Genomic DNA, 27,336 nt, shown 5'->3' with positions numbered 1-27,336 from the left:
AGCATTGTAAGGAGTGAAGAAAAACATGAAATGTAATTCTTCTCTCTCCTTGCTCCTCAAAAGAGAAGTTGTTAATTAATTAATTAAAGAGTTGCTGCCTGACTGGCTGAGTTACTCCAACACCTTGTGTCTATCTTGGTTTTAAACCAGCATCTGCAGTTCCTTTCTACACAGGTGTTTTTGACTATATGTTTTATGACCATGAGGATTGAGTTACAGCTCTGAGATTATTGCCATCCACATGCAATTTATAAGCAAAGTGATGATTTAAAAGAATTCAGATTTGGCAAGTTTTTATTTCCAGGCATATTGGTTCCTGGAATATTTTCTGCTGAATATTTCTGGTGTAGATTCTCCAGATATATAGTTAGCTGCTACGTTTTGAATTATGACTGCTTTAACTGCAGTGGTGGAAGGACCTTAAACATCTTAATGAAAATTTACATTGGGCCTGTTTTTAAACACTATTCTGTTGTCCAGTCATTGGAGGTTTCTTGATATTATTCAGCTAAATTAACATTCGATTTGCATTCATAATTCAAATATGGGTTCAGTCACTCGGGACAGTAGATTTTGCTCACCTGGTTGGGGGGGGGGGGGTGTTGTGAATATTTAGGGCAATGTAGGTTCAATCACTGAATATATTCAAGGGCGATAGATTTTTTCATATTAGGGTTTCAGGGGGTTATGGTGTTAATACATGTAAGGGGGTACAATATCAGCCACGATCTTGTAGCAGGTGTAGGGGACTAAACAGTCTATTTTTACCTGTTCTTGTATTCGGATTATCTTAAATGTTTGAGTTCATTTGTCTCGTACACAAAGTTGCTCATTCGTACCTCCATTAAAATTTATACAGGGTTTGCATTTTCCTGGACAAATTCAATTTGACTTGGTCTGAACTTACTTCATTTGATTCAAGACTTTCTTGAGAAAAATTTGTGCTTCTGCAAGTTAAATTTACCTACTTTTGATATTGTGTAACACAGATTCTGCATTAATATGTGAATTAATGCAGTCAGATGTTATGTTTAAAGTCTCATACTCCAGTGGCCATTCTATTTTAACATTTGTAACGTTTGTAGACTGGCTTGCTTGCTCCAGTTAATGTAGCTCTGATTTCGAGACCCCCTTATGATGCCAACAAGCCAATTAGAAACTTCATAAATGTGGATTGCACATGTTTTGGAGGCATTGATAACTGCTGGAAAAGCATCACCTATCACTTAAACCGACCCACACCAAGTAGTATTTATTTTGCACATTGAACCTAAGTCCCAAGATGCTTCAAACAGAGGTTCCTTAACATTCTTTCTTCTTGTCTTCTATCTTATCAGTAGCATATGAACCATTGTCAGTGAATGGTTAAGTTGTCTACAGCTATCTCCTTAAACAAGGCCTCATTGTATTTTTTGGTTGTTTTAGAAAGCCAGAGTAGTTATTTTACTATTGTCTGTGAACTAATTAATCTCTTAATATACAGCTTGCAGATCAGTGTATATTGAACCATTAGAATGTGAATTAATATGAAACCAATTTGATATTAAACCCATAATTACTCTTCCCTCTACCTTAACAAAGCCCAGCAATTACTGGTCTCCTTCCTTGCTGAGGTAATGTTTACATTATGACTGTTTTTATTGGTGCATTTGTATTTACATTTTTCCCTTTAGGCCACTTTGAAGAAATATCAGGTCGAGCATAAAGCCAAGTTGGAGTCTCTGGAAAAATGTCAAGCAGAACTGAAGAAACTTAGAAGAAAGAGTCAGGGCAGCAGAAATCCTCAGAAATACGAAGAGAAAGAGATGCAGGTACGTCCTTGGACCAAGGTGGATTTTCCTGAGAATGGTTCTTTGCATTTTTTCCCAAAAATAATCTTGGAGACATTAATTGAGAATTGAGTGTGTGAGTGAGAGTGGCAATGGGAATTTTCAATTATCGGCAGATGGGTATCTTGCAGGTTCAGTCCACTGTATCATGGATGGTATTGAAAATATATATTTTGCCCCATTCATCTAACAGAAAGCTCTATGAAGTTAGGTTCAGTCCAAGCTCTGATGGCCATGGATACACTACACAGATCTTCTGTCACTTGTTACAGAGCTGTAAGGCTATTATGTTGGATGGAAATAGTAAATTGATGATTTTGAGTTCAAAGTACATATTTGGAATAATGTAAAATTCATGTTGTGCAACACCTTATTCAGAGTATTTAATGTTAAAATATGATAATTGAGTGTACACATTCACAAAATATACCAAAAATGCAAACAACATTTTCTCTCATTAGGAAATGGAGCTAGAGATTGTATTGGACAATATCGTGGTTTGATAATCTAGGTGAATAATCCAAATTGATAAATTCTAATTTGTTTGCCACTTTGGGAGCCTGACCTGTACACCCCAGAAACTAGTAATGGCAGGAATAAAAGAGACTGCAGATGCTGGAATCTGGAATGGTGAGGTTCTTGCCGAGTATCGACATCTTCAAAGGTGATGAAACAAAAACCATACGTGATTTGGAAAATGGGAACTGATCCAACATCCAACATGTTTTGTCGGGCAATAAAACAATAACAAGAATATAGGACAAATTGTCCACTTCAGTGTATCAAGTGGTTACATTTGCTCAATTTTTAATTCCCAAAACAGGTGCAATCAGCAACCTAATTTGAATTGTATCAAAAAGTTGTTAAACATGCTGAAATCAAAAATTGAATTTTGTAAAGCATTTCAGAGGCTGGGTCTGATTTCCCTGAAATGGAGGTTAAGAGGGAGTTATGCAAAATTGATGGATATAAAAAGGGTAGACGGTAATAAACTAGAGGGCATAGATTTTGGGTAAGTGGATAAGAGATTTAGAGGAGGAGATCTTTTCATCAGAGTGTCCCAACTAAGAAATACACCGCCTGCAAGAAAGGTAGAAGCCAAGTCGTTGACAGCATTTAAGACATGGCTCGAAGAGGACAGAATCAGCCAAGCAGAGAAGGCTGTGGCCCAAGTGCTGGAAGATGGGGGTCATTAATAATAATGAGTCCCTGCTCGTTGCAATGGAAGTGATGGGCTGAATGGCTTGTTGTCATGTAATTCCTCTCCATGAATTTCCTCGAGTATTGACCCCGGGAGATGGAAATCCTCAACACCAAAAGTTCATGTGATATTTAAAATACAGGGAAGATTCACTCAGTCCACATGTGTTATTGAACAATTATTTGCACCTTTAACATAGATATCACATTTTTTGTTTCCAGAACTTCTCGAATCAATAGCAAGTTCCAGGAAAGATCTTTGCATAGCAATCAGCCAGAACCCCCCTGCTAATATCTTTTATCTTCTTTAGTAGAGGCAACTTGGAAGCTTACTGTAGTGTTGCTAATGATGCTTAGGCACTGAAGCTGGTATCATGCGGGACTGTGCAGCTAGTAATAAAACATTGATTCATTTCCCTCATGACACACTGGAGGGATACAAAGCTTGTTTCTTGCTTGGCCTTGAAGTAGTGCAGGAGTCAGAGAGCCTCTCTTTATGTAACTTGCTGAGTGCTGATGGTAATTTTTAATGGATCATAATGCGTCAATTGAAATACTGTATATATTTTAAATCCCAACATGTTCATTGCAGTTGCTGTTGATTCAAATCCCATGCTTTAGATAATCAAAATCAAATAAATCAATAATTCAAATTTTAATGAAAGCCTTAACTACATATTTCCTCAAAGTTTAAACATTTTATTGTATTTCCGTGTTATTTATATGCTTCTAAGTGTGCTATATCATTTCGCAGTACCAAAGCTGTCTTAATAGGAGTAGAGAGATATTTTTTCAATACTTGGCTTGGACAAAGACTTGCACTGTTTAGACTAATTGCTTTTTTAGACTTGACTTTTAAGTAGAATCCTTCAATCCTTTAAAAAAAATTTAGGGTGGCGCAGCTGGTAGAGTTGCAGCCTCACAGTGCCAGAGACGCAGCTATGATTCTGACCTCGGCTGCTGTCTATGTGCAGATTGCACGTTCACCCTGTGGGCTTCCTCCAGGTGATTTGTTTTCCTCCCACATCCCAAAGATATGCGGGTTTGTAGGTTAATTGGGCTCTGTAAATTGCCCCTAGTGTCTAGGGAGCGGATGTGAATGTGGGGGATAACATGGAACTGGTGTGAACGGGTGATCGATGGTCATTGTGGACTTGTAACATTCTGTGTGCCAAAAGAATGCATGCTGTTATTTAATGCTTCTTGCTAAAAACTAAGATGGTTTAAATTTGCACAGGGTTTATTTCCTTGCCATATCAACAAACTAAACTAATTTTCCAAATTTAAACCATCTAAGTTTGCAAGAAAATGTATTAAATAACAGCATGCATTTTTTTGTAATACTTTTAGCATATAGAATGTTCCAAATTGCTTTGCAGAAGTGTAATCAAAATTGTTCTGACACTGAACTACAAAGAGGTATGAGAGCGGTTAACCAGAAGTCTGGTCACGTGTATATTTTAAGAGGCTAAAGAGGAAGGAGAGGTTGGAGAGGTTGAGGGAAGATGTTCCAGAGAAACAGGCTGTTGTGGTGGAATAATTTAAGATTCATGGTGCATGAGGCAAGACTGGTGGATTTTAAAGGCCTCTGGGGTTTTGAACAGGAAGACATATTTTCCCTGGAAAAGGGAAGGTGCAATATCGTGACGAAAATGTATAAACCAGGATGAGAATTTTAAAATAAAGGCATTGACTGATGGAAACCATCATAGTTGTCAAGTAAGGATGATGGATACATTCATCTTTCTTGACATTATGTGTTGGAAAAATTCGGAAGAAGTTGAGGATGGGAAGACTGTTGGAAGAAGTTGAACGGAGAGTGCCAGTTGAATCCAGAGGAAAGCATGGATGGACTTTCAATGGTTAACCTGGCTATTTATTCTCCAGTGGAATTTATGTATAATGTATATATAAGATCGTTAAGGGTTTGGACAATATATAAGATTGTTAAGGGTTTGTACACGCTAGAGGCAGGAAACATGTTCCCGATGTTGGGGGAGTCCAGAACCAGGGGCCACAGTTTAAGAATAAGGAGTAAGCCATTTAGAATGGAGACGAGGAAACACTTTTTCTCACAGAGAGTGGTGAGTCTGGAATTCTCTGCCTCAGAGGGCAGTGGAGGCAGGTTCTCTGGATGCTTTCACGAGAGAGCTAGATAGGGCTCTTAAAAATAGCATTCAGGGGATATGGGGAGAAGGCAGGAACGGGGTACTGATTGGGGATGATCAGCCATGATCACATTGAATGGCGGTGCTGGCTCAACGGGCCGAATAGCCTACTCCTGCACCTATTGTCTATTGTACCAAGAAAATTAGTATTATTTTTTTTCTATTTTCATTAAAGTGATACTATGCATTTTGAAGCTGTTTGTGCCCTTCCCTTTCACCACCTTTGCAATCAGAGAAGTGTATTTAATGAGGTACGCAATCGGTTAAAATATTCCAGTGTTTAGGACATTTTGTACCGCAATCAGTGAAAGGATTTGAAAACAGCTTTTCTTTTTAACTTGAGTTGGCCTGAGGACAAACCGAGGGCGGTTGGAAAAGCTAGCAAGTAAGCATTTGAAAGAAAAGTCGTAATATGCGTCTCTCCCTGTATTTGCTGAGTAAAATGTATTTTTGTGTATCGGATGCCATGGCGACGTAACCATATAAGGTACTTGGGCAGAATGTGCTGTTGCTATGATGTGATGCTGAGAATCCTGTGCCTCAGTGATGTGTTATCGCACCACTGGCAGAGCCATTTCAGCTACGTTCAAATGGGCTCATTAAAATCTATAGTGCTGAAACATTTGCACCTGTGTGCTTCACACACAGGAACACCGTGTGCTGGTTTTCCATCGCTCAGACTCGCAATGCACTGATTTCTTCCTTTTCAAGAAAAGTAGTTATCCTCAACATGTTTTATATTTATGCATGTGGCCTCTTTCATCCTCCACCCTACCACAAATAGTAGTCGATGTAAATTGTAAGCTACTCGGGAACATTTAAGTTGTATATAGATGATGATTTTGACAGATGGCCTATCAATTTTTAAATACCTTTCCACATTATTTTGTTTTTACTTTTTTAAACACCTAACGTTGTCATTTTAATTCCATAGCATACTTATTTTTTTTAATTACGCAACTCGTATATTAGTTAATTCCATAGTTTCTATTTGTCGAATCTGTGTATTCCGAGCTGATTTTAATAATAGTCCAAGACTTGGCCCTTCCTTGTGCCTAAACTTCATTCTATTTTTGAACTAGCTGGAACTTCAAACCAAGAACTCACTGAAAAACTTACAGGAGACTCTTGCGTTAAATATAATACTTTTGTCCAATGTAAGGTAACATAAAGCTAAAAGTTTTAATAAAGCAAAATGCATGCCAGAAAATATGATTGACAGAGACTGACAAATCCCACACTTGGTGATGGTTGGTTATCATTTTTAGTTGCAGTCAGGTCACCTTTTGCTTACTGGAAGTTGTGGATAGCCTATAACACCAATTAATGGCCAAAGCTGTCAGTTCCACAGCCACATCAGCACCTGTGGGTTATGCATCGAAAGGAAAACAAAGTGCCTAGAATAACTGATTGTCATTTTAACTTGACATTTTGTCACAAAGGTTGTGCATGAGATTTGAACATACACTGATTTACATTCACATATGAAATTAATACTAAAATGTTCAACCAATCAATGAAATAAGTGCAGAATTGGCATCAATGGACCTTTTTTATGAGATACAGCACGGAAACAGGCCCTTGGATCCACTGAGCCTGGGCCGACCAGCTTGATTATCCTACATACTAGAGACTATTTGCAAATTACATAAGCCAATCAACCTACAAACCTGTACGTCTTTGGAGTGTGGGAGGAAACCAGAGCACCCAGAGAAAACCCACAGGGTGAACATACTAAATTAGCTAACTAATTTGAGACTAATTCGGAATAAAATATATAATGCTGATAGTAATCCAAACACATAGGTGGCCACTAAAACAAATGCTCATTATTGTACCCCTGTCCACTTCTCCAAAATTTTACTCTTAATGTTTTTGAAACTTTTCTACTGTAACTTTTTAAAATGACTAATATGAAAGGTAACTTCACCCTCCCCCTCTCCTCGTATTGTAAACCCACTAACTGCAATGAGTCATACTCAGTCAAATTGCTAGCAGTGTTTCAGCAATGATTTTAGAGGGCTGTCATAACATTTAAAGCCTACTAAATGCTCAGTGTAGGTGTGTTACTTCCAAGGACATTAGATTTGACTGCAAGCACAAATTTTCCAGATGAATTATTTTCGAGGATTCCCCTATAATGGAAGGTTTTGTTCTGTCAAATGTTGACATGAACAGAATAAGTTCTTATTGCATGTCTTTATTATTCTTCCTTTATAAATATATTCTAAATGATTTTTAAAAGAATCTGTGTGAATGAACTCATTAATTTGCTGAAATATGTTCTTACAATTAAAATTGTCAGTGACTCCGATTCATTTTCAATTTTGAGTTTTACTGCTGGGTCAAAAGTTACATTTTGCTTTATATCCAATTATTATAAAATTAAAGATTCTGTACCTTGTATAACCTATTACCTGCACTGCATTTAAAGATATGTTTCTACACAAGACTTTCTTACTGCTCTGACCATATAAAAATACTATTTAACGTGTATTTCCTCAAGTGCTTAGATTCAAAGTGCTTTATTTCATTATTGTTCCTCCTTGGACTTGCCTATTTAGTTTTAGTTTAGTGGAAACAGGCCCTTCGGCCCACCGAGTTCGCGTCGACCAGCGATCCCTGCACACTAACACTACCCTACACACTAGGATAATTTAACATTAATGGCAAGCCAATTAACCTACAAACCTGTACGTCTTTGGAGTGTGGGAGGAAACCGAAGTTCCCGGAGAAAACCCACGCAGGTCACAGGGAGATCCCACAAACTCCGTACTGACAAGCACCCGTAGTCAGGATCTAACCCGGGTCTGGGGAGCTGTAAGGCAGTAGCTCTACTGCTATGCTATTGTGCCACCCATATTTGATCATATTAATTCTGCCATCTGTCTATCAACTCTTTCTGCTGACTTTCATAGTCTCTCATAGTGATTTGTAACCTTGCACCATCACTAAGCTATGATCTGTTTTTCATTTTAAATTATTTCTGTACTTTGTTTTTTATTTACATGTACTATGATGTGGAGCGTGACCTGCTGCATTTTTCTGGTCTGAAAAGCTTCCCTATTACTGTATTTGCTGACCGAAACCCTATTGCTTACAGCATTTTTGCTGATCGGAAACCATTCTTCTTTGACCACATTGCCTCTTTGTTATTTGTCTTTATCTTGACAGTAAACCACAAAGAAAAAAACATTTTATTTAAAAAGCACTCTGTTCCTAATTTACAGACATTGCTTTTTGAAATTTAGTAATCTGAACTGCATCCATATTACTTTGTCATTGGTTTCTTATAGACGACTTAGCATTTCCCAGTGATGTGCAGTTTGTCTCCCTCCCCAACACAGCTGATGTGGCTAAGATTGAGAGATAATGATGTGCTAGTCATGAATGTGAACCCATGTCATTAGAGCCTACTGGAGCACCAATTCAACATCATCCCACCGCTTAATGCAGCCTCAGCTAATTGAGCATTTAAAATAAGTAGGATCATGCACAGTAGTATTTTACGATCACTGGTTGCATTTACATGGATGCAATGAATAGATTTTCTGTGTTTGTGAAGATGATATTTTAGTATTCTGTGCAAAACGTTGTCATTGTTTTTACAATTGCCACCTAAGAGTCATTTCTTACTGTTTCAATAGATGCAACTTTTTTGGTAAATGGTTTTGCTTTTTTCTTGACTTTCATTAAGATATATACCAGTTGCCTAGCTGCCTTGTGATTGCTTGGGTCAGACGTTGACCCTTTCACCAGGGAGTTGAAGCCGGCCACCAGTTAGCTGTCTGTGATAAAACTCCAGGTTTTACAGCTTTCATGAGAGCTAACTGTCACACCAAAAAAAAAAATGTAGCCCTTTGTTTTTCTGCGAATGATAGACCAATGTCCAATCTGATTCATATTATTTTTAGCATAATTCGGACAGTTGTGTTGTTGAAATGTATCAATGGGAATAATTAGTGCGACATCATCCAGTCTACCAGTGGCTGTGAATGGTTGATATTTTGGTATTTGATTTTAAAAATGTTGGGTGTCTTCTAGATATATGGTCATGGTACCAATTTGGCATTCACTCCTCTTCTCTTATCTGACATCCTTTTGTCTCCTTTTCACCTCTTGCTTTGTCACTTACACCACCCATTGTAATCATGTATTGTCTTTCTGCTGACTGGATAGCACTCAACAAAAGCTTTTCACTGTACCTCGGTACACGTGACAGTAAACTAAATTGAACTGAACATGCCCTCACCTGTGTACACCTATCATTTGCCAAACGTTGTCCTGCCCCCACCTATCTCTTCCAGCTTTCTCATCCTTACTCCAATCACTCTGAAGAGGGATCCCAACCCAAAACTTTGTTCATTCCATTCACAATGTTGCTAGACTTGCTGAGTTCCTCCATCACTTTGTGTATTGCTTAATATTCCAGCACCTGCAATTACTTGTGTGTCCATGGGGCAATCGATAGTGGGAAAGGGCAGATTTACACCAGTGAGGGTGCCAGTTTACTCAGTAAGTGCTGAGGAGCACATTTGTACAGTAGCCGTGTGCTCAATGAATAATGAGTCACGGAATGAGTGTTGCATGCATACTTTTAATCTCAATGTCCTTAGCACTATTTAATAATGTCTTATTTTTTTAATTTTCTTTGCACATTGTTCAACTGATAACACTACAATTGCGTCAGCTACGAGTTTCTGTCTGTTCAGCTTAAGTGATTTCCATAGGTTTCTCCCCACAAGTAATGCCGTTCCCAGCTATGAAAAGAATTTCTGCTATGACCTATTTCCTGTAGCTATGGCGACAGCCTATCGTGAGATTTGTATTGGGGAAAACACTAGGGAGTTATGAAAAATGACATTTCAATGCATAACTGAAGATCAAATATGTTTGAGGAAACCTTTGTCTAGGTAAAAATTTGCATATGAAGGGACCACTAAAAATCTGAATACAGGTAAAAATGAAGTTTTGGAACAAACATTAGGTTGTTTTTGGAGTTCAAATGAGCAGGTGCAATGAGAGTTCATTTTGCATACTCCATTTCTGCTAAACTTGTTCACTAAAGGTGTGCCTGGCTTATTTGCCAAAACATCCTGAAGTCTTAATGCTGGGTACAGTTTTATTTATTCTCAGTGTAGGTATTTCAATTTCTAACATCCCAATGTACCTTGACTGAGTTCAAAGCTGATGGCCTGCTGATCCGGTTAACATATGAGCGTTTGACGGCACTGGGCCTATATTCGCTGGTGTACGGAATGATGAGGGGGGGATCTCATTGAAACGTACCGAATTGTGAAAGGCTTGAATAGAGTGGATGTGGAGAGGATATTTCCACTAATGGGAGAGTCCCGGACTAGAGGTCATAGCCTCAGAATTAAGATGTGAAAGGATGTTCTTTTAGGAAGGAGATGAGGAGGAATGTATTTTGTCAGAGGGTGGTGAATCTGTGGAATTATTTGCCGCAGAAGGCTGTGGAGGCCAAGTCAGTGGATATATTTAAGGCAGAGATAGATAGATTCTTGATCAGTACAGGTGACGGAGGTTATGGGGAAGGCAGGAGAATAGGGTTAGGAGGGAAAGATAGATTAGCCTTGATTGAATGGGGGAGTAGACTTGATGGGCTGAATGGCCTAATTCAACTATCACATGATCTTATGATCTGCATTTTTAATGCAAACGTAATAGTGTCACATTTTGCAGCACATCTTGATCAAAGTAACATTAAAATTGCAAAGTAATATTAAGTGAAAGTATTCTTTAATGAACATCATTTTGATTTATATCTAAATTGACAGCTTGCTTCTATGCACTGCTAAATCCCAAAGAAATATAATCTCGTAGGAGTTTCCACAGAAATGTAGCTAAGTAATAATCCTATTTGCATGGGTTAATGAATAAGGTAGTAGCATTAGATTTGGAAAATTGAGTTTTCATTTGTGGATGAAATTTTAAAGGACAGAATTTGGCCTTGCTTATGACACATCAGTAAATGTTAATCTTAACCGATAGAAATCATTGACTTTTTCTTTATTTTAATATAGTACTTTCACACACTTGTTCTTTGACCATGCATCATTATCATTGTTGAAAACATCAACGGGCACGGTGCCATACAATGCTATGTACGACAGTGACCGCAACTTCTACTGAACTGTGGATGGCTGTTGGCTTGCTAGGACCTGCTGGGGGTCCACAGCCCCCTCCTCACCTGGCAAACCAGGTGGGGGAGACGGTTTAGTCACCGACTATCCGACCATGGAGCAGGTAGCACGTGATTACATGGTACCTGTGGCGGTGGGAACTCCACCCCTCCGACCTGACCATGCCATTATACCTTATTAAAGAAGACTGTAAATTTGGCTGTTCTTCCCCTCTCTTAGCCAAGTGGTTACCTTTGCAAGTAGTATGTGCAGGAAAGCGGGCAACTTGTATCTAAGAAAAGTCCTATTTATTTTTGAGCAAGGTTAGGTGCATGGAGTTGGACGGCAGGAAACAGACCCTTCGGCCCAACTTGCCCCATCTACATTAGTCCCACCTGCCTGCGTTTTGCCCTTATCCCTCTAAACCTTCCTGGGTATAAATGGGAATCAAATTTGATAATTAGTACTGGTATTAAGCAATTGCAAATATTCAATCAAATTATCTGTTTGAATGTTGAAATTATTGATTCCGATTTGCATGCTTTTTTAAAAAGTTCTGATTCTCAAAGGACTGGTAGTAGTAAATTAGTAGAACAATTTAAATTGAGTCATTGGTCCCAAGTTGGTCTCTGGTGCAAAATTGGAGTTGAATCTTGGATTTTCATGATGTGATCAGCCATGGCAGAATTGCAGTTGGTATCATTCTGACTCATAAACTTCACGTTGTCCATTCTGCCTTGCTCCTTAATACAAATTGGCTCGGTTAATGAACCCCCAGTGGAAAATAAGGTACTTTTAAGTGGAGCTTTCAGGGTGCCTGGTCAGCCATGTTGAGAGGTATTACGAATTAAGAGCATCAAGACGTTTGAAGTAAATGCAAGAGAGTTTTTGGGATTGTTCTCTGGAATGGAAGACGCAGAAGCTTGAGACACAGGGAGCTATTTCTAATTTCTCTATGATCTCCTGACATTGTTGGGTTGAAAAGTATATTTGCAATGATGGTGCTTAATTAACTTGTTTTGGAGGGAGATTTGGGAATGTTTTATTAATATTTACTTCATTCTTTATTAAAGTATTATTTTTAAGGCAATGTTTGTTTCTACTTGGGCCATTTGTGCATACTCCCACAGTTGTGGGAATGTGTTCGTGCCTGAGCACCGCAAGTCGCCTGTTGAATCACTCCCATCCTGCTACATTTTATTAAGTAATGTGGCAATTGTTTGTTTTTTTAATAACTTTTGATTTAGTAAAAAAAATACTAAATTGCTGTATTCCATTTTTTTCAGTCCTTGTATTTGAAACAGTATTTTGTACAATAATATATATTTGGAAACAAGTTTGAAAAATCTCTGCAGTTAATAGTGGTGGAATAATTACTGGCACTTGATGCTGCAGCTTAATGAATTCTAATGGGAAATATGGTGCATTTCATATTTTAACTGAATAATGCTTTTGAAATATTCGTTTAAAATATTTGAGGCTGTTTTGCAACTTTCAGTATAAACATCCAGAAGTTAGGAATTTAATTCTCATTGCAGAAATTGCATTCAATAAAACTAATAAGTTGCTGCCAAACTTTAGAAAATAAATAGCCATATATTCCGTAGGATGGTCATTAAAGATCCCTCTTGTGAGGATCCTTGTGATGGCACAGTTGACAATATGTTGCTACTGACACTTTGTATACTTCTAATCCAATCTGAAATTCGGTAAATTTATTTGCAAAGATTTCATTTCAAATTTGAGATGTTTTATTTTAGCACAGAAATAGAGCATTGGATAGACAATAGGTGCAGGAGTAGGCCATTTGGCCATTCAACGTGATCATGGCTGATCATCCACAATCAGTACCCCGTTCCTGCCTTATACCCATATCTAGCCCTATCTAGCTCTCTCTTGAAAGCATCCAGAGAACCTGCCTCCTCCTGAGGCAGAGAATTCAACAGACATAGTTATTGATAGTTGTATATATATACAGCAGGTGCAACCAATTGTTTTGAATTTATCATCCAAATATGCATATTTAATAAATTGATCACAATTGGGGTTATCTGTAGGAAATAGTGCACTGCAGTATGTTTCCGGAATTAGGAGCAATAACTCCCAAACTGCAGTTGAAACTGATGTAAAAATAGAAATGTATAGCGATGTGCATTAAAAATTAAGATTTAAAAAAAATAATTGGAAGTGGTTTTTATTCCTACATTGTTTTACCGTTGTCTAATTAGTCTAAAATTCTTCCTCCTCCTTCTCCTACTTCTGCAGTTTGCGGAGGCAATAAGCAAAAAGCAAGTGGAACTGGGGAACTATATTGGAAACGGATACAAGACGGCATTGAGTGAGGAACGTAGGCGGTATTCCTTTTTGGTGGAAAGGCAGTGTTCAGTTGCCAAGAATAACATGGTGTACCACAGCAGGGTAAGTATTTTGAAAATCTTTTTAAAATGCATTTGTTATCAACCGCAACAGCTTTTCAGTAATTTTCAGAGAGGAATGACGATACAGGCAAGTGTTTAAACAATTTATTTTTGTTCTGTTTCTCTACTGACCATCTAATGGTGGGGATTAGTTCTACGCATTTCAGTAGGTCTTTGTTGACTTTATTTCAGAAGAACGTTAAATTAAATGGCCAAACAATGTCCCTCTGTATTTGAGCATCACACCTGAGCTCTTTTTGTTAAAGGATGCCTATCAGTTTGCATCTGGCCCACAGTTTAGTGCCAAATCCCTGGGGAAGCTGTTTTTTTCCCTTCTAATTTTGAGAGGCTATCAACCATGGACTCTTTCCAATCTTGCTTTCTCGGAAAGGTCAATATTCCACAGCCATTGAGTCATGCAGCAGAGAAACGGGTCCTTAACCCAATTTGTCCATGTCGACCATGTCCAGGATGGTCCATCTAAGGTACTCCTATTTGCCAGTATTTGGCCCATGCGCCTCCAGACCTCTCCATGTATCTTTCCAAATACCTTTTAAATGTTATCGTCCCTGCCTCATTAGAGGTTTGTGATGTGAAAGTAGTACCATGGAAAATTGTTGTAGTTACACTGGTATACACTCACAGTAGATTAATAATATAACTTTTTTTGTTTTGAAGTGAAAATGTGCCACTCTTTGCAAAAGTTCTCTCACCAGAAGTAATTTTTGGTACCTTTCTCTTTAGCAATTTACCTTATTGCTCTCTCCTCTTCTGAAGAAACTAGTTTCCTCCCATCTGCACAGTTCGGTGGGAGACAGTAATCTTTTACCACTTTCAAGTTGAAACGTGACAAGCATTTAAAAGGTTACCGTGACATTCTCAGCAGATTATTTCTCCTTGAAGGGTCCTACCGGTGGTGCAGACATATAAATACCTTGGAGTGCACCTTGATAACAAACTGGACTGGTCTGTCAACTCTGACTCCCTCTACAAAAAAGGCCAGAGCAGACTCTTTTTCCTCAGAAGGCTCAAATCCTTCAATGTGTGTAATGATATGCTGCACATGTTTTACAACACTGTGGTTGCAAGTGTTATTTTCTACGCTGTTGTCTGCTGGGGCAACAGCATTAGTGCAAAAAACAACAAGAAGCTGGTCAAACTGGTTAAACGAGCTAGCTCAGTGCTGGAGGGGAGAGTAGACTCTGGGATGGATGTGCTTGAGAGGCGTATGAGGCACAAGGTGCAGGCCATCCTGAAAAACCCCGGGCATCCCCTCCATGTAATTCTGGAGAGTCAAAAGAGCACTCGGAACAACAACCGGCTCCTCTCCCTGCCCTGTAGAACGGAGCGGTTCAGGAGATCCTTCACCCCTGCAGCCATTAGATTTTATAATTCGGACCGCTAGGCTGTAGGGGGATGCATTTTGCAATTTTTAATTGTTAATTATTGGTCTTTTAGGGTATTTATTGCTCTCAGGTAGTGTCCACATTGTATTCTATGTATTTTCTGTCTGTGTTCGTTTTGAATCTGTGGGTTTGTTGGTTGGGGGCTTCTGGACATCTGAATTTCCCTGAGGGGATCAATAAAGTATTTATTATTATTATTATTATTATGATTATTACCGACAATTCTGAGTCAATCCTCACCAGATTACAATCCCTGGTTTTAATGAAAACAGTCGGGAGCAAGTGTTCAGTTCAGTTTGTTTGTTCCGCTGGTCTCTGGATACAGAGGTCAATTATATCATCCATAACCACCATTCATTTGCAACCATTTAATTTGCCTCCGATCCAAAGATGGAATCTTACATTGCAAGTAACTGAGCCATCAGGAGATGTTTATCTTAATTAAACCGTCAAAAGTTATAATTTGAAGGATGTTCAGACAATTTATGCTCAAAAACAGTTCTATTTAACATATAACTAGCGGGACTACTTTATTTATTTGTATGAGTAGATTTGATGCATTGTCCAAAATTACTTACTTTTCTAATTTGGTTTAAAATGGGTTGCATTTTCAAAATAAGACAAAGGTACAGTCTTATAAAAGAAAGTGGGAACCTTTGTGCATAGACCATGATTTTGTGCAAAATCCAGGATTTCCATCATGAGTCCCTCGGGTTTGACATTTAATGCCTGAAAAGTTACCCCAATAAAGTATCCCAGTCACCTCCTTTATATTTTTGTTGGAGAAGGAACTGCAGATGCTGGTTTAAACTGAAGATAGACACAAAAAGCTGGAGTAACTACATCTCTCCTTTGTCTCCTCCCACTTCCTCTAAGTCCAAGGCGCAGCTATGGGCACCTGCATGGGCCCCAGCTTTGCCTGCCTCTTTGTCGGGTACGTTGAACAATCCCTGTTACAGGCGTACAATGGTCCTATCCCCGAATATCTCCTGTCCCGCTGAGTTACTCCAGCTTTTTGTGTCTATCTCCCTTTATTTTCATAATGGATGTGAGGCTTGTAGATGGCATAGTCCTTTTGTGCAGGAATGACTTTCCAGAAGACAGAAGGAGCCAACAAAGGTATCAATAGACAATAGGTGCAGGAGTAGGCCATTCGGCCCTTCGAGCCAGCACCGCCATTTAATGTGATCATGGCTGATCATCCCCAATCAGTACCCCGTTCCTGCCTTCTCCCCATATCTCCTGACTCCGCTATTTTTAAGAGCCATATCTTGCTCTCTCTTGAAAGCATCCAGAGAATCGGCCTCCACCGCCCTCTGAGGCAGAGAATTCCACAGACTCACCACACTCTGTGAGAAAATTAATAATAATTTATTATTACATTAATAATTGTAATAATAAGAAATAATGTTCTTGGTGTTATGAATTTTCTTTAGTTATTTCATGTAATACTGAGTAGATCCATCCTAAAGTATATCTCCTTGAATTTATGCAATGCAATCATTACATTGTTTTTTTCTTTCACAGGGCAAAGACATGGTAACACAAAAGCTTCCTGGTTGGCAGCAGGCCTGCAGCGATCCTTCCAAAATTCCTGACCATGCAATGTCAATGGTGCAGCAGTTGGCTTCAGGCAATGGAGGAACCCTCATCCCCGACCCTGTGGCCACCACCAAATCAGGGCTGATAATTTCAGATCCCATTCCTGGTGCTAAACCTCTACCAGTACCACCAGAGCTTGCACCCTTCGTTGGAAGTAACATGGGTTCCAATTCTGTAAGTAGCAATGATTTCTATCAGTGATTTAGCAGTATGAGTCTACTATGTATGTAGAGTAATTCAACAGTGAAGCAGTGGGACATGGGCTTCACTATCTAAGAGAGTGGTGGAGACAGAAACGCATCTACACGTACTGGAAGGGCCATGATCCATGTAACTCTGCACCAACAGCTGCAGAGTGGGAGTAGTCTGAATGCCTCTAATTTTGGCTGGCATGGATGAATCAATATGCTGCTTATTCTATTATCTTGATTCTATGTGGGGTTAGATATGTTTATCTAATGCTTAATGAGAAACAGAATCTACAGGAGCCCGTTTGATATTTGCACATAATTTCCCCTGAAGAATGTTTTTTTTTCCTCTGGAAGTTGATCATAGAATTTTTTTCACCCTCACATTGTTGGAGTTGTTCCAAGAGATTTTGTTGCACTCTCGGATAGAAATGAGAGCACTTCTCAGAAGTCGTTAATTATATGTTGTCGGTGCCAATTTTGATACAGTTAAGCTGCATGCAGGTCAGTCTACCCTAGTGGGTTGAAGCCATGTCAGGAGTCTTCACAAAGAGTTGTGAACTGCTGTGACGGATTGTTTCTCTATTTAAAATGACAGCCGTAAAACACTGGCATTTAAAACTGTGAATGCCTGACACAAAAGCTAAGGCAAGCAGTAGTAGCTGCTTTTTTTATTTATTCATTGACTGTGGGAGAGTATTTATGCACACAATAGTGAAATGCACATTCATAAAATTGGCATTGCACTTAAATACCTAATGTTCTGTTTATCAAATTATTTTAAGTATTCATTCATTTCTCTGGTTCCTTTTTAAAGCTAGTCTTTGCCTCCTTAATCCACAGCTTGGAAACTGCGGCTGGGGCGTATCTCCTGGGACATTTTCCAATGACAATAGAATAGTTCTTATCCATAGGTCTGCACGCCTTTTCCCACTCCAAGAGAGAAGATGAAACCAAATTGATTCTAATTTATCAGAATTATTCTGAGGGTTTCATTCACTCGGGTAAAATTGGTGACATTCCGTGCACCATAGTGGGACTTGTTCAATACGCATATTTTTAAGATAAGGAGATTCACATGACTAAGGTTATTCAGCTTTAGGATTTTCTTAGTCATTGTTGTTCAGGAGTATTTCCAAGTTCAGGAACAGTATTGTTCAGTTGTTCAGGATGAGAGTGTACTTTGCTTCTGTATTCAGAAAGGAGGATTAAACAAAAAACCTTTGCTAGTATTGCAAACTCAGAATTCAAATGGGCACATTATTAGTTGAGAATGATGTGCTACATGTAAGAATCTTAGATGCAAGGAGCATTTTGTGCTGTTCAAAAAGTCCAAACCTGGTCTGATCTTGGCTTTGACACCATTTTACTGCTCTCTTCCTCTGTTGGACAAATGTCTCTTGGTGTCTGCCTTGATTAGACAGTTCTGCTGCACTGCATCAGTGATATTCCTAATAAACCTTATGTTATGGAAGCATTATAGCAGAGCGCCAGTTATAGGAATAGAATTAGGCCCTTCGGCCCATCGAGTCTACTCTGCCATTCAATCATAGCTGATCTCTGCCTCCTAATCTCATTTTCCTGCCTTCTTCCCATAATCCTTGACACCCGTTCTAATCAAGAATATATGTATCTCTGACTTAAAAATATCCACTGACGGACTCTGCTGGCTGCATTCATCTTCAAAGTACAGATTTAAACAGGGTTTCCACGATTGTAGTCATGTTATAACTAATGCAGCCGGTGTCATGCAAATATGTGATGGACATTAAACAATATTTTCTTGCTTTCTGTCTCCCTCCATTCTCGAATGGCATTGTTGCATTTGTGGTTTTCTTGTCCTCTGTGACCTCACCAGAACCCACGGAATTGTGATCGATTACAGCCAGCATGTCCACTATCTTTGGTGGCTGTCCTTGAAAAAGAATGATAGAGAGAAACTGCAAGCTGTGGAAATATGACAACACTAACTTTAGTACAGGGATCTTTGAAACTAAAACAATGATTGACTCTTGTTTTTCTCCTGCAGTAAGGCCGAAGCTGCTAAGTATTTCCAGTGTTCTCTGTACTGTGGAAAGATTGCAAAATGTTATTTTTTAAATAACTGTCTTGGTATTGAAACTTGGTATTGCTCTGCAATGTAGAGCAAAATAATTTTTCTGGAGTATAACTGATGATGAGTTTGGGCCCCTTGTGAATTCGAAACTGTGGAAAGGAGTAATTCAAGTAACAAAATTACACTAGCTTGGATTTTCTATGTCATACATGAAAGAGTCATAGTATCGTACAGCACAAACATTATTGCTATTGGATTATTGGCTTATCATTGTCACATATGACAAGATACAGTCAAACATTTTGTGCACTATTCAGTCAGATTGTTCCATACACGTGTACAATCAACTCGTACACAAGTGCAACAGGTAGTGCAGAGGGAAAAATAGTGCACAATGTAGTGGTACACAGTTGTAGTGTTACAGTTACAGAGCAGGTACAAGGTTAAAAAAAAGTGTATGGGCCGCAATGCGGTAGGTTGGGAGATCAGCACGACACCCTTGGCTTATATAAACAGGCCCTTTGGCCCACTATGTCCAAGCCGACCTTGTTGCCCCTCTACTCTAATCCAATTTCCTTTATGAAGACAGTATCCTTCTCCGCCTACATCCTGGCCAATCTCTGCATTATCTCCAGAACAATCACTAACTTGCCGACGAGAACTGCACACTGCACTCCGAGTGCAGTCTAATTGGTATTTTGTAAAATTGCATCATAACGTCCCCCTCTTGAATTCTTTGCCTTCGCCAATGAAAGCAAGCATTTCATATCTGTACAGTTAAGTGCTTAAAATAGTTATTGTGTAGTCATGATTTTTTAAATTTATATAGTGCCATTCATATGTTGTGGTAATATATCCATATAATTTTGAATGATATCACTGTTATATCTTAGGAAAGGCAACAGCCAGTTTCAGCAGAGGAAGCATTCTTAAACAACATTGCTAATAGCCAATTATGTTTATTTATAGATGTTAAGGGATAAGTATTTCTTGAGGGATAAGTATTTCAAGGCACCTGGGATATCTCCTCTGAAATAGCAACCCAGGATCTCTTGCATCCATTTTAGAGAGCAGATGGGTCTTTGGTTTAATATCTCATCTGTTGCTGCTTCAGCTTGCCACTAGATTACCAGCCTGTATTTCCCATGTGATTGCCTAAAACTATAACTCTGCATAGATGCTGCTTGACCTGCTGATAACTTCTTGCATTTTCTATTGAAAAATTTTTTTAGTTCAGGTTTCCAGCATCTGCAGTTTTTGTTTACCCTTAATTATTTTTTGTGCTCAAGTCCCGGGGTGGGATAAGAACAAACAACCTTTGAGATGAGGATCACTCGCACGAATTTGTCTTTTTTCATTGGAAGTTATTTTTTGAAGAACATTACATGTTGAATATCAAGTTAAATTCTATTACCTCGGTGTAGTGAACTGCAGACTGGGGTCAAGCAAAATATTAGATAGAAACATATGACTTAGAAATTGCTCTAATGTTAAAACCTGGTTTCAGAGTTTTTAGCCAGAATAGGGGAATCAAGGACCAGAGGACATGGGTTTAAGGTGAGAGGGGAAAGGTTAAAAAGGAACCTGAGGAGCAACTTCTTCCACACAGAAGGTGGTGGGTATATGGAATGAGCTGCCAGAGGAGGTAGTTGTGGCAGGTTCTTTAACAAAAAGACATTTGGACAGGTAAATGGGCATGCAAGGATTAGAGGGATATGGGCCGAATACAGGCAGGTGGGGCTAGCTAAGATGGGACATATTGGTCGGCGTGGGCAAATTGGGCTGAAGGGGTCTTTTTCCGTGCTGTGTTACTCTGTTACAAATATTTTAATGTTCCCCACCATTTTTTTTAGTTCTAGCCACAGCGAAAGAAGTTTCCAAATAGAAGGACTAGATATAGCAATGTTACAAAATTTTGAGATTTTAAAAATCAAGTCTGTAATTTATCCCATCAGATAAAGCATAAAAATAAGTTTAATTTGACATCTAATTCACTTTCATATCTCAAGTATTTAAAAAGTTATGGCCATTTTCATACTCGGAAATGAGCATCTTGTTCCCTATTGATTTTCTATGGACATAACAAAAAAGTTGTGATCGTGAACAGTCAAAAGCCCATAACTTTCTTAAAAATTAAGAGAACTGAATGAAATTTTCAGTTATCATAGATTGAAGCATTCTGAAACAAATATAAAATAATCTTACTTGGATGACCTGAAATTAAAGCATATAATTAGTTAGTTACCTAATTGTAGCTAATTTCAGACTTCAATTACTAGATCTCAACATCTATCCATTTCTTAATAAATGATTAACATTTTTAAATAGCCTAAATGTCCAAATAATATTCACAAATACTTCACAATAAAACATGATTTTAAAATCTCATTTACATTAATTTATAGGCCAAATGGAAGGAATTCAGTGTTCAATTGCTGTAAATAAATGCCCATTTAAATCAGCTTTCTAGTGGGTCCCTGTGGAACGCGCTGGTTTAGAACGTTCACATTGCGGTAGATTTGTGCCTCAAATGCCGAGAAAAATACTGCGCGATATAATGGGCCCAAATTGAGCTACTCGCAATATTAAATTTTGTATAAAAGGATCTTTAGAAGCCCTTTTGAATGTAAAAATATACAACCTACCTTCTGCTATTTTCTTTATGAGACTCTGCGGTTGCTGACGGTCGCGGGTTTAAAGATTGATTTTTAAACTACTATAACTATTATTCAAGGCCTTTAAACCTAATAATAGCTTTTGCGACGGGGTCTATCAGCGATTTTTCGTTAATAATTAACTAGGCTGAACATTTTCGATTGGAACAGCTTAGAGAAAATCGCGTTTTAAACCCGCCCCCTCTAAACGGCGCCAAAATCGCGCACAACCTCAGCGGCAGATCTTCAACGACGCTTCAGGTAGGCTTTGCAACATACCTACTAGATAGACATTTTCAAATGACAATAACTGGTGTTAATTTTCTTTTCAAATTGTTCAGGGAATTGCACCAACACGGATATATAGATCTGTGGATTCTTGTGAAGTAAGCTCTCGGTGTTATTCAAATGTGCTCCACAGTTTATATCTAGAAATTCAGAGCAGCTCCAGTAATGAAATAAATAGTCTACTTATTTTGAACCAGGACATAAATAGCAAATGCGTAGGTGAGCTTTTCAGCCTTGCACCATTTCTACTTTGAATACTGTGGATGTACAGTCGTCCCTTATTAGCTCTAATAATAGAACGCATATCTGAATGGAACATCATGATTTTTTATTTGAAGACTGAAGAAGGGTCTTGACCCAAAACGTCACCTATTTCCTTTGCTCTATAGATGCCTCCTCACCCGCTGAGTTTCTCCAGAAATTTTGTCTACCTTTGATTTTCCAGCATCTGCAGTTCCTTCTTAAACTTTTATTTGAACTTGCTACCTTTGACGATGCCTTTTATAATTTGGCCGAGTCCAACGATGTTTTTATCAAGTGATTCTTTAATGCTGCAGCAAGGGAAATAACTGACTTCATCCTATTTGAGTAATGCCTTCCAACAGCTAATCATTGCCTGGGAATGACAGTGAACGTCAAGTGTTTTGAGACTAAAACCTATCAGGGAAGTAATTGCAAAGTGCTTCACTTGGCAAAGGGAAGGATTTGCAACAGTTTTCTCAATCCACAAACTGCATATTTTGTGCTTTATTTGCTCATTGGAATCTACTTCAAGCATAGATTTAATGCTTCTGCTCACTGTCCATCTTCTCAGGAGGACTGAACATAGTGAAAATCTGTGCATGGGCTTCCTGTGATGCCTTTCTGTTGATTTCATTCAACTCTAAATTGTGTCTAATTTTTAGTAATTGGTTTTGTTTTGCTTTGGAATTGCTTTAGAATTCAGATTTCTTTTTAGATTTACCCTGCACAGAAAGTTCTGCTATAATGCCATAGATGTATTCCTAAGACATAGCAAACTGTTTTATAAACTAGTTGTGTCGATGGGGAAAAGGGAATTGGGGGCTAGAGAATTTCAGACGCTCAATAACAAAAGTTATTTCTCCCACAGGATTTTCAAAAATAAAGGTCCTTTTAATAGCTACAGGTTTAGTTTTGTTATTGCAAGCTAAAAATACTAAAGGTTGTGTGTTACATAGCTTAATTCGGGTATCATTGCACAAGTGTAGATAGAAGTGATTCTTATCCAGTTTCAGTGCCACTCATGATGAACTGTGTTAAGAGACAATTGTGACTGATTACTGCAGGGAGGTTACATGGAAACTCTTTCATTTTCATGGATTGTTTTGTTTTTTACACAGGACAGCTTTTTTCCTGCTTGTCAATTTCCAAAGTGTCTTTTAAATGGTTTTCCAATTCCTGACAGAAATCGGATGATATTCAATTCAACCCATATAATGCAAATATGTCCCCTCATTCATCTATCACATTATATTTAAACAGTGTTATTGAAAACACAGGTTATAGCCAAACTGTACTTGGTTTTGTCTGGAAACAATTATATCTAAAGTTGTTCAGTGGGAATTGCAGTCTATTGCTACCAAATTTTAGTTGTTCGAATAAGGTTTCTGTTTTAATGCAGATAAGAATGAGTGAATACTTATTTTGAATGATGTTGGACTAATTTCTGTCCAATTGCATGTTTCAGTGCTTAGATGATTTTTTGCAGTTAGTTGAAGGCAAATAATATGTAATGATTGCTGATGATTTGTATGGTTGACTCATTACAATGAACTACATCCGAGACATAATGTAGAATTACTTCCAAAAATAGTGATTTTTTTCCCCCTTGATTTGCTAACATTTTGCACCAAATTCTACTACTAAACTTGAAGATAACTATCCATTCTTATTTTTAGCCAGCGAATTATCCCATAAGCTCGATCCTTTGTGAACTATTCGTATACAAACCAGGATAGCTTTTGCTACGTTAATGCAAGATTTAAGAATATATTAGTAAAAGTACACCCAAAAGTGCTGACTGTGGGACTCCATACTCTCGGAATATTGCTATGACAATCTGGAATACGTAGCATTAAGTCTTTTATGATGCTGTTTGGCACAGGAAAATACAAAGAAGAGACATTGGCGCTGAAAGGCAGCAAGCCTACCGCTGCACCACTGTGCTGGTGGTTTAGTTAAAGCTATAAATATGAGATTTACAGGAGGCTTGAAACAAGTGGATGAAAGATCCACAACCAGGCATTGAACTTGGAAAAACAGATTGAGGAGCAAGTCATGAAGTCTGATGATTACAAATGTTGTTTGTAACAAAGACAGTGAAATACTAGTAATTTTTGACTTTATCTATTCAGGGATGTGAGTTATGTGCTGTATATTTTGTAATAAGCTGTATTGTCGGAGTTAGATACCGAATGATTATTTTTGTTTCCATTTCAGCGCATGATGGGCCAGGATGTTTCCTTATTGCCTAATGGCGACCTGTCCAACTCGCACCAAGCAGGCTATCAGCAATCGGCCCCGCCTGATGTCAAACCAAAGCCGCCTTCACCGCCACAACTTCCCAAACAGCAAAATGATGTCTATTCCAACACACTGCCTACACGCAAAGCATTGCTCTTGAAAACCAGCCATTTGTCAGGTGAGTGACCAGTAATCTGGGCACAGTCTAATGGTAATGGGAACAAATATTTAATCATTGTTGTCAGTGTACATTAAACAAGTCATGCACTGACTTGTATGTTTCTTTAGTCACAGGCAGTATTTAACTAGGTGTGGTCCTGATAGAAACTTGCAAAACATATTTAACCCTTGCATTCCTTAGCACAAAAGGACAGCAAATTGCTTAAGGGAAATTCTGTGTCTACCTTCTCTTTAATAATCAAGGCAACTACATTATAGTCTCAGACCACTTCCACTGCAATTATAATCCAAAATCGGTATTTCAAAACTATTCACTTCTTTAGTCCAAGGATGGTGAATCTGTGGAATTTATTGCCACAGACAGCAGTGGAGGTCAAGTCGATGGATATTTTTAAGGTGGATATTGGCAGATTCTTGATTAGCAAGGGTGTCAGGGGTTATGGGGAGATGGCAGGAGAATGTGGTTGAGAGGGAAAGAACATCAGCCATGATTGCATGGCGGAGTAGACTTGATGGCCTGAATGGCCTAATTCTGCTCTGGGAACTTGTGAACCGAAGTTAGACACAAAATGCTGGAGTAACTCAGCAGTTCAGACAACATCTCTGGAGAAAAAGAACAGGTGACATTTTGCGTTGGAACCCTTCTTCAGATTCAAATCACCCATCTTTTTCTCCAGAGATGCTGCTTGACTCGCTGAGTTACTCCAGCATTTTGTGTCTACCTTTGGTATAAACCAGCATATGCAATTCCTTCCTACACAACCAGCATCTACAGTTCTTTCCTACGCACCTATGTTAATCTTTAGTCGTCTCCATTATAAAAGTAGCTGTATTTAATTCACCTGCTATGGTGATGCAATTTTCAACAACCTACTGTTCAGTAAGATAGTTTAGTTTAAAGATACAGTGTGGAAAATCTGCACTGTACACGCCGTTCATTGATCACCCATACACTAGTTCTATGTCATCCCAGTTTCACATCCTACACACTAGGGGCAATTTACAGAAGCCAATTAAGCTGCAAGCCTGCACATCTTTGGAATATGGGAGGAAATTGGGGGCGACAGGTGAAAGCCCATGCGGTCACAGGGAGAATGTACAAACTCCATGCAGATAAGCACCTGTAGTCCGGATCGAATCCGGGTCTCTGAATCTGCAAGGCAGCAACTCTACCGCTGCACCATTGTGCCACTCTTGGGTATCCTCGAGTTTCTTGCAAATTTGGCACAATTACAATCTCAAAGATCATATGTTAAGAAATGATGAGTTTTCTCATTCTTAAACCAACTAGAGAGACCAGTTTATATTAATAAGAGCCTGCTTTTAGGCTTATTGTTGTCACACATACAGAGATACAGTGCTGAGTTTTGTTTTGTATGCTGTCTAATCTGATCAGATAATGCTGCACTTAAATACAATCTTGTCAAACAACAGGCAGAGCAAAGGGGAAAGTACAGAGTTCAGAATCTAGTTCTCAGCATTGAAGCGCATCAGTCCCATAGACTAAGTTCAATGTCCGCAATAAGGGAAGAGGTGAATCAGATAGTACCCTAGCTTATGGAAAGGCCGTTCAGAAGCCTGATAACAAGGGAGAAAGCTGTTCCTGAGTCTGGTGGTGCGTTCTAGCTTCTATACCTTCTGCTGGATGGTGAAGGGAGAAGAAGGAATGGGTCAAGTCTTTGAGTTTCATTGGCTGCTTTTCTGAGGCAGCATGATGTGCAGATGGTCAGTAATAGGGAGTCTGGTCCATGCGATGGACTGGGCCACATCTACAACACTCCGCAATTACTTTGTACCCTGGCTGATGTTATCTTGTCCCGCTGTTCAGCTGAAAACAAGACTTTGCCTCGATCAAGCTCAATGGCTGCTGGTTTAGAAAAGAACGGAAGAATCAAAGTCCAAGCTATTTTCTCGCATCAGGCCGGAGGCAACAGTACACTGCTGAGTTTCAGTGAGGGTGACGTCATCACATTGTTGGTTCCTGAGGCCAAAGATGGCTGGCATTATGGCGAGAATGAAAAGACACGGATGTAAGTAACCATGTACTGTGCATTAACGTTTATATCAAGTCCAATTTGTCACCATTAAAAGCAAATCGTTGTCGTGGTCGAGGATGATGGTCTACATTCTGTGGTTTTTATGGACTCTCAGGTGGCTTAAAAGCAAATAACTATGTACTCATGAGGCATTGCCAACTGGATTGTTGCTTGCCGGCATTAGAGGCAGGTGAGTTTTGTTTTTACAATGTATAAATGATATGATCCAATGATTCTATCATTTTGTTTTCAGGCGAGGATGGTTTCCCTTCTCTTATACCCGTCTAATGCAAGGTGGAATCAATAACATTTTACATAAGTAAGTGGCTATTTAAGAATAATTGCATCTTTGGATGTGTGATATTTGTCTCCATTTCCTGCCCACCTGCTCTAATGCAAGTTCCTTTTGTCCATATTTTACTCCATTAATTGCTCGGAGAGGTATGTTTCCTCTTTGATGAGCACAAAATTAATGGAAATTGGTGTTTGTACCTGGGGAAGGCCATTTCTATTTCACTGCCTGCTGCTAAATCTTGTGCTAACCATAACAAATGTGTCTGGTTTCTCCACATCGCAACGCATTAATAGTCCAGTGCTGTGTGCCAACTGATAATTAAACTTCATGGTTACTCTATTCTTGATGATAAACAATATACTTAATATATTTTTAATTGCAGTTGTTTAT

The 27,336-nt window shown here is 38.7% G+C and overlaps 1 protein-coding gene across 4 annotated transcripts in view; it reads left to right on the top strand.

The window, feature by feature from the left end:
- Positions 1-27,336, top strand: part of baiap2 (BAR/IMD domain containing adaptor protein 2) — a 95,028-nt gene that overhangs the window by 53,890 nt on the left and 13,802 nt on the right. For all 4 annotated transcript variants that reach the window (XM_033044240.1, XM_033044241.1, XM_033044238.1 and 1 more), the window contains 6 exons: positions 1,674-1,811; positions 13,606-13,758; positions 16,691-16,939; positions 24,412-24,613; positions 26,444-26,645; positions 26,905-26,970. In XM_033044240.1, the coding sequence (XP_032900131.1) occupies positions 1,674-1,811; positions 13,606-13,758; positions 16,691-16,939; positions 24,412-24,613; positions 26,444-26,645; positions 26,905-26,970 (1,010 nt within the window). The remainder of the gene's footprint in view (positions 1-1,673; positions 1,812-13,605; positions 13,759-16,690; positions 16,940-24,411; positions 24,614-26,443; positions 26,646-26,904; positions 26,971-27,336) is intronic.

The sequence above is a fragment of the Amblyraja radiata genome, chromosome 26, assembly GCF_010909765.2.
Source record: "Amblyraja radiata isolate CabotCenter1 chromosome 26, sAmbRad1.1.pri, whole genome shotgun sequence".
Classification (NCBI taxonomy): Eukaryota; Metazoa; Chordata; class Chondrichthyes; order Rajiformes; family Rajidae; genus Amblyraja; species Amblyraja radiata.
The sequence above is the reverse complement of the archived record's forward strand: the minus strand, read 5'-3'. Positions and strand labels throughout refer to the sequence as shown.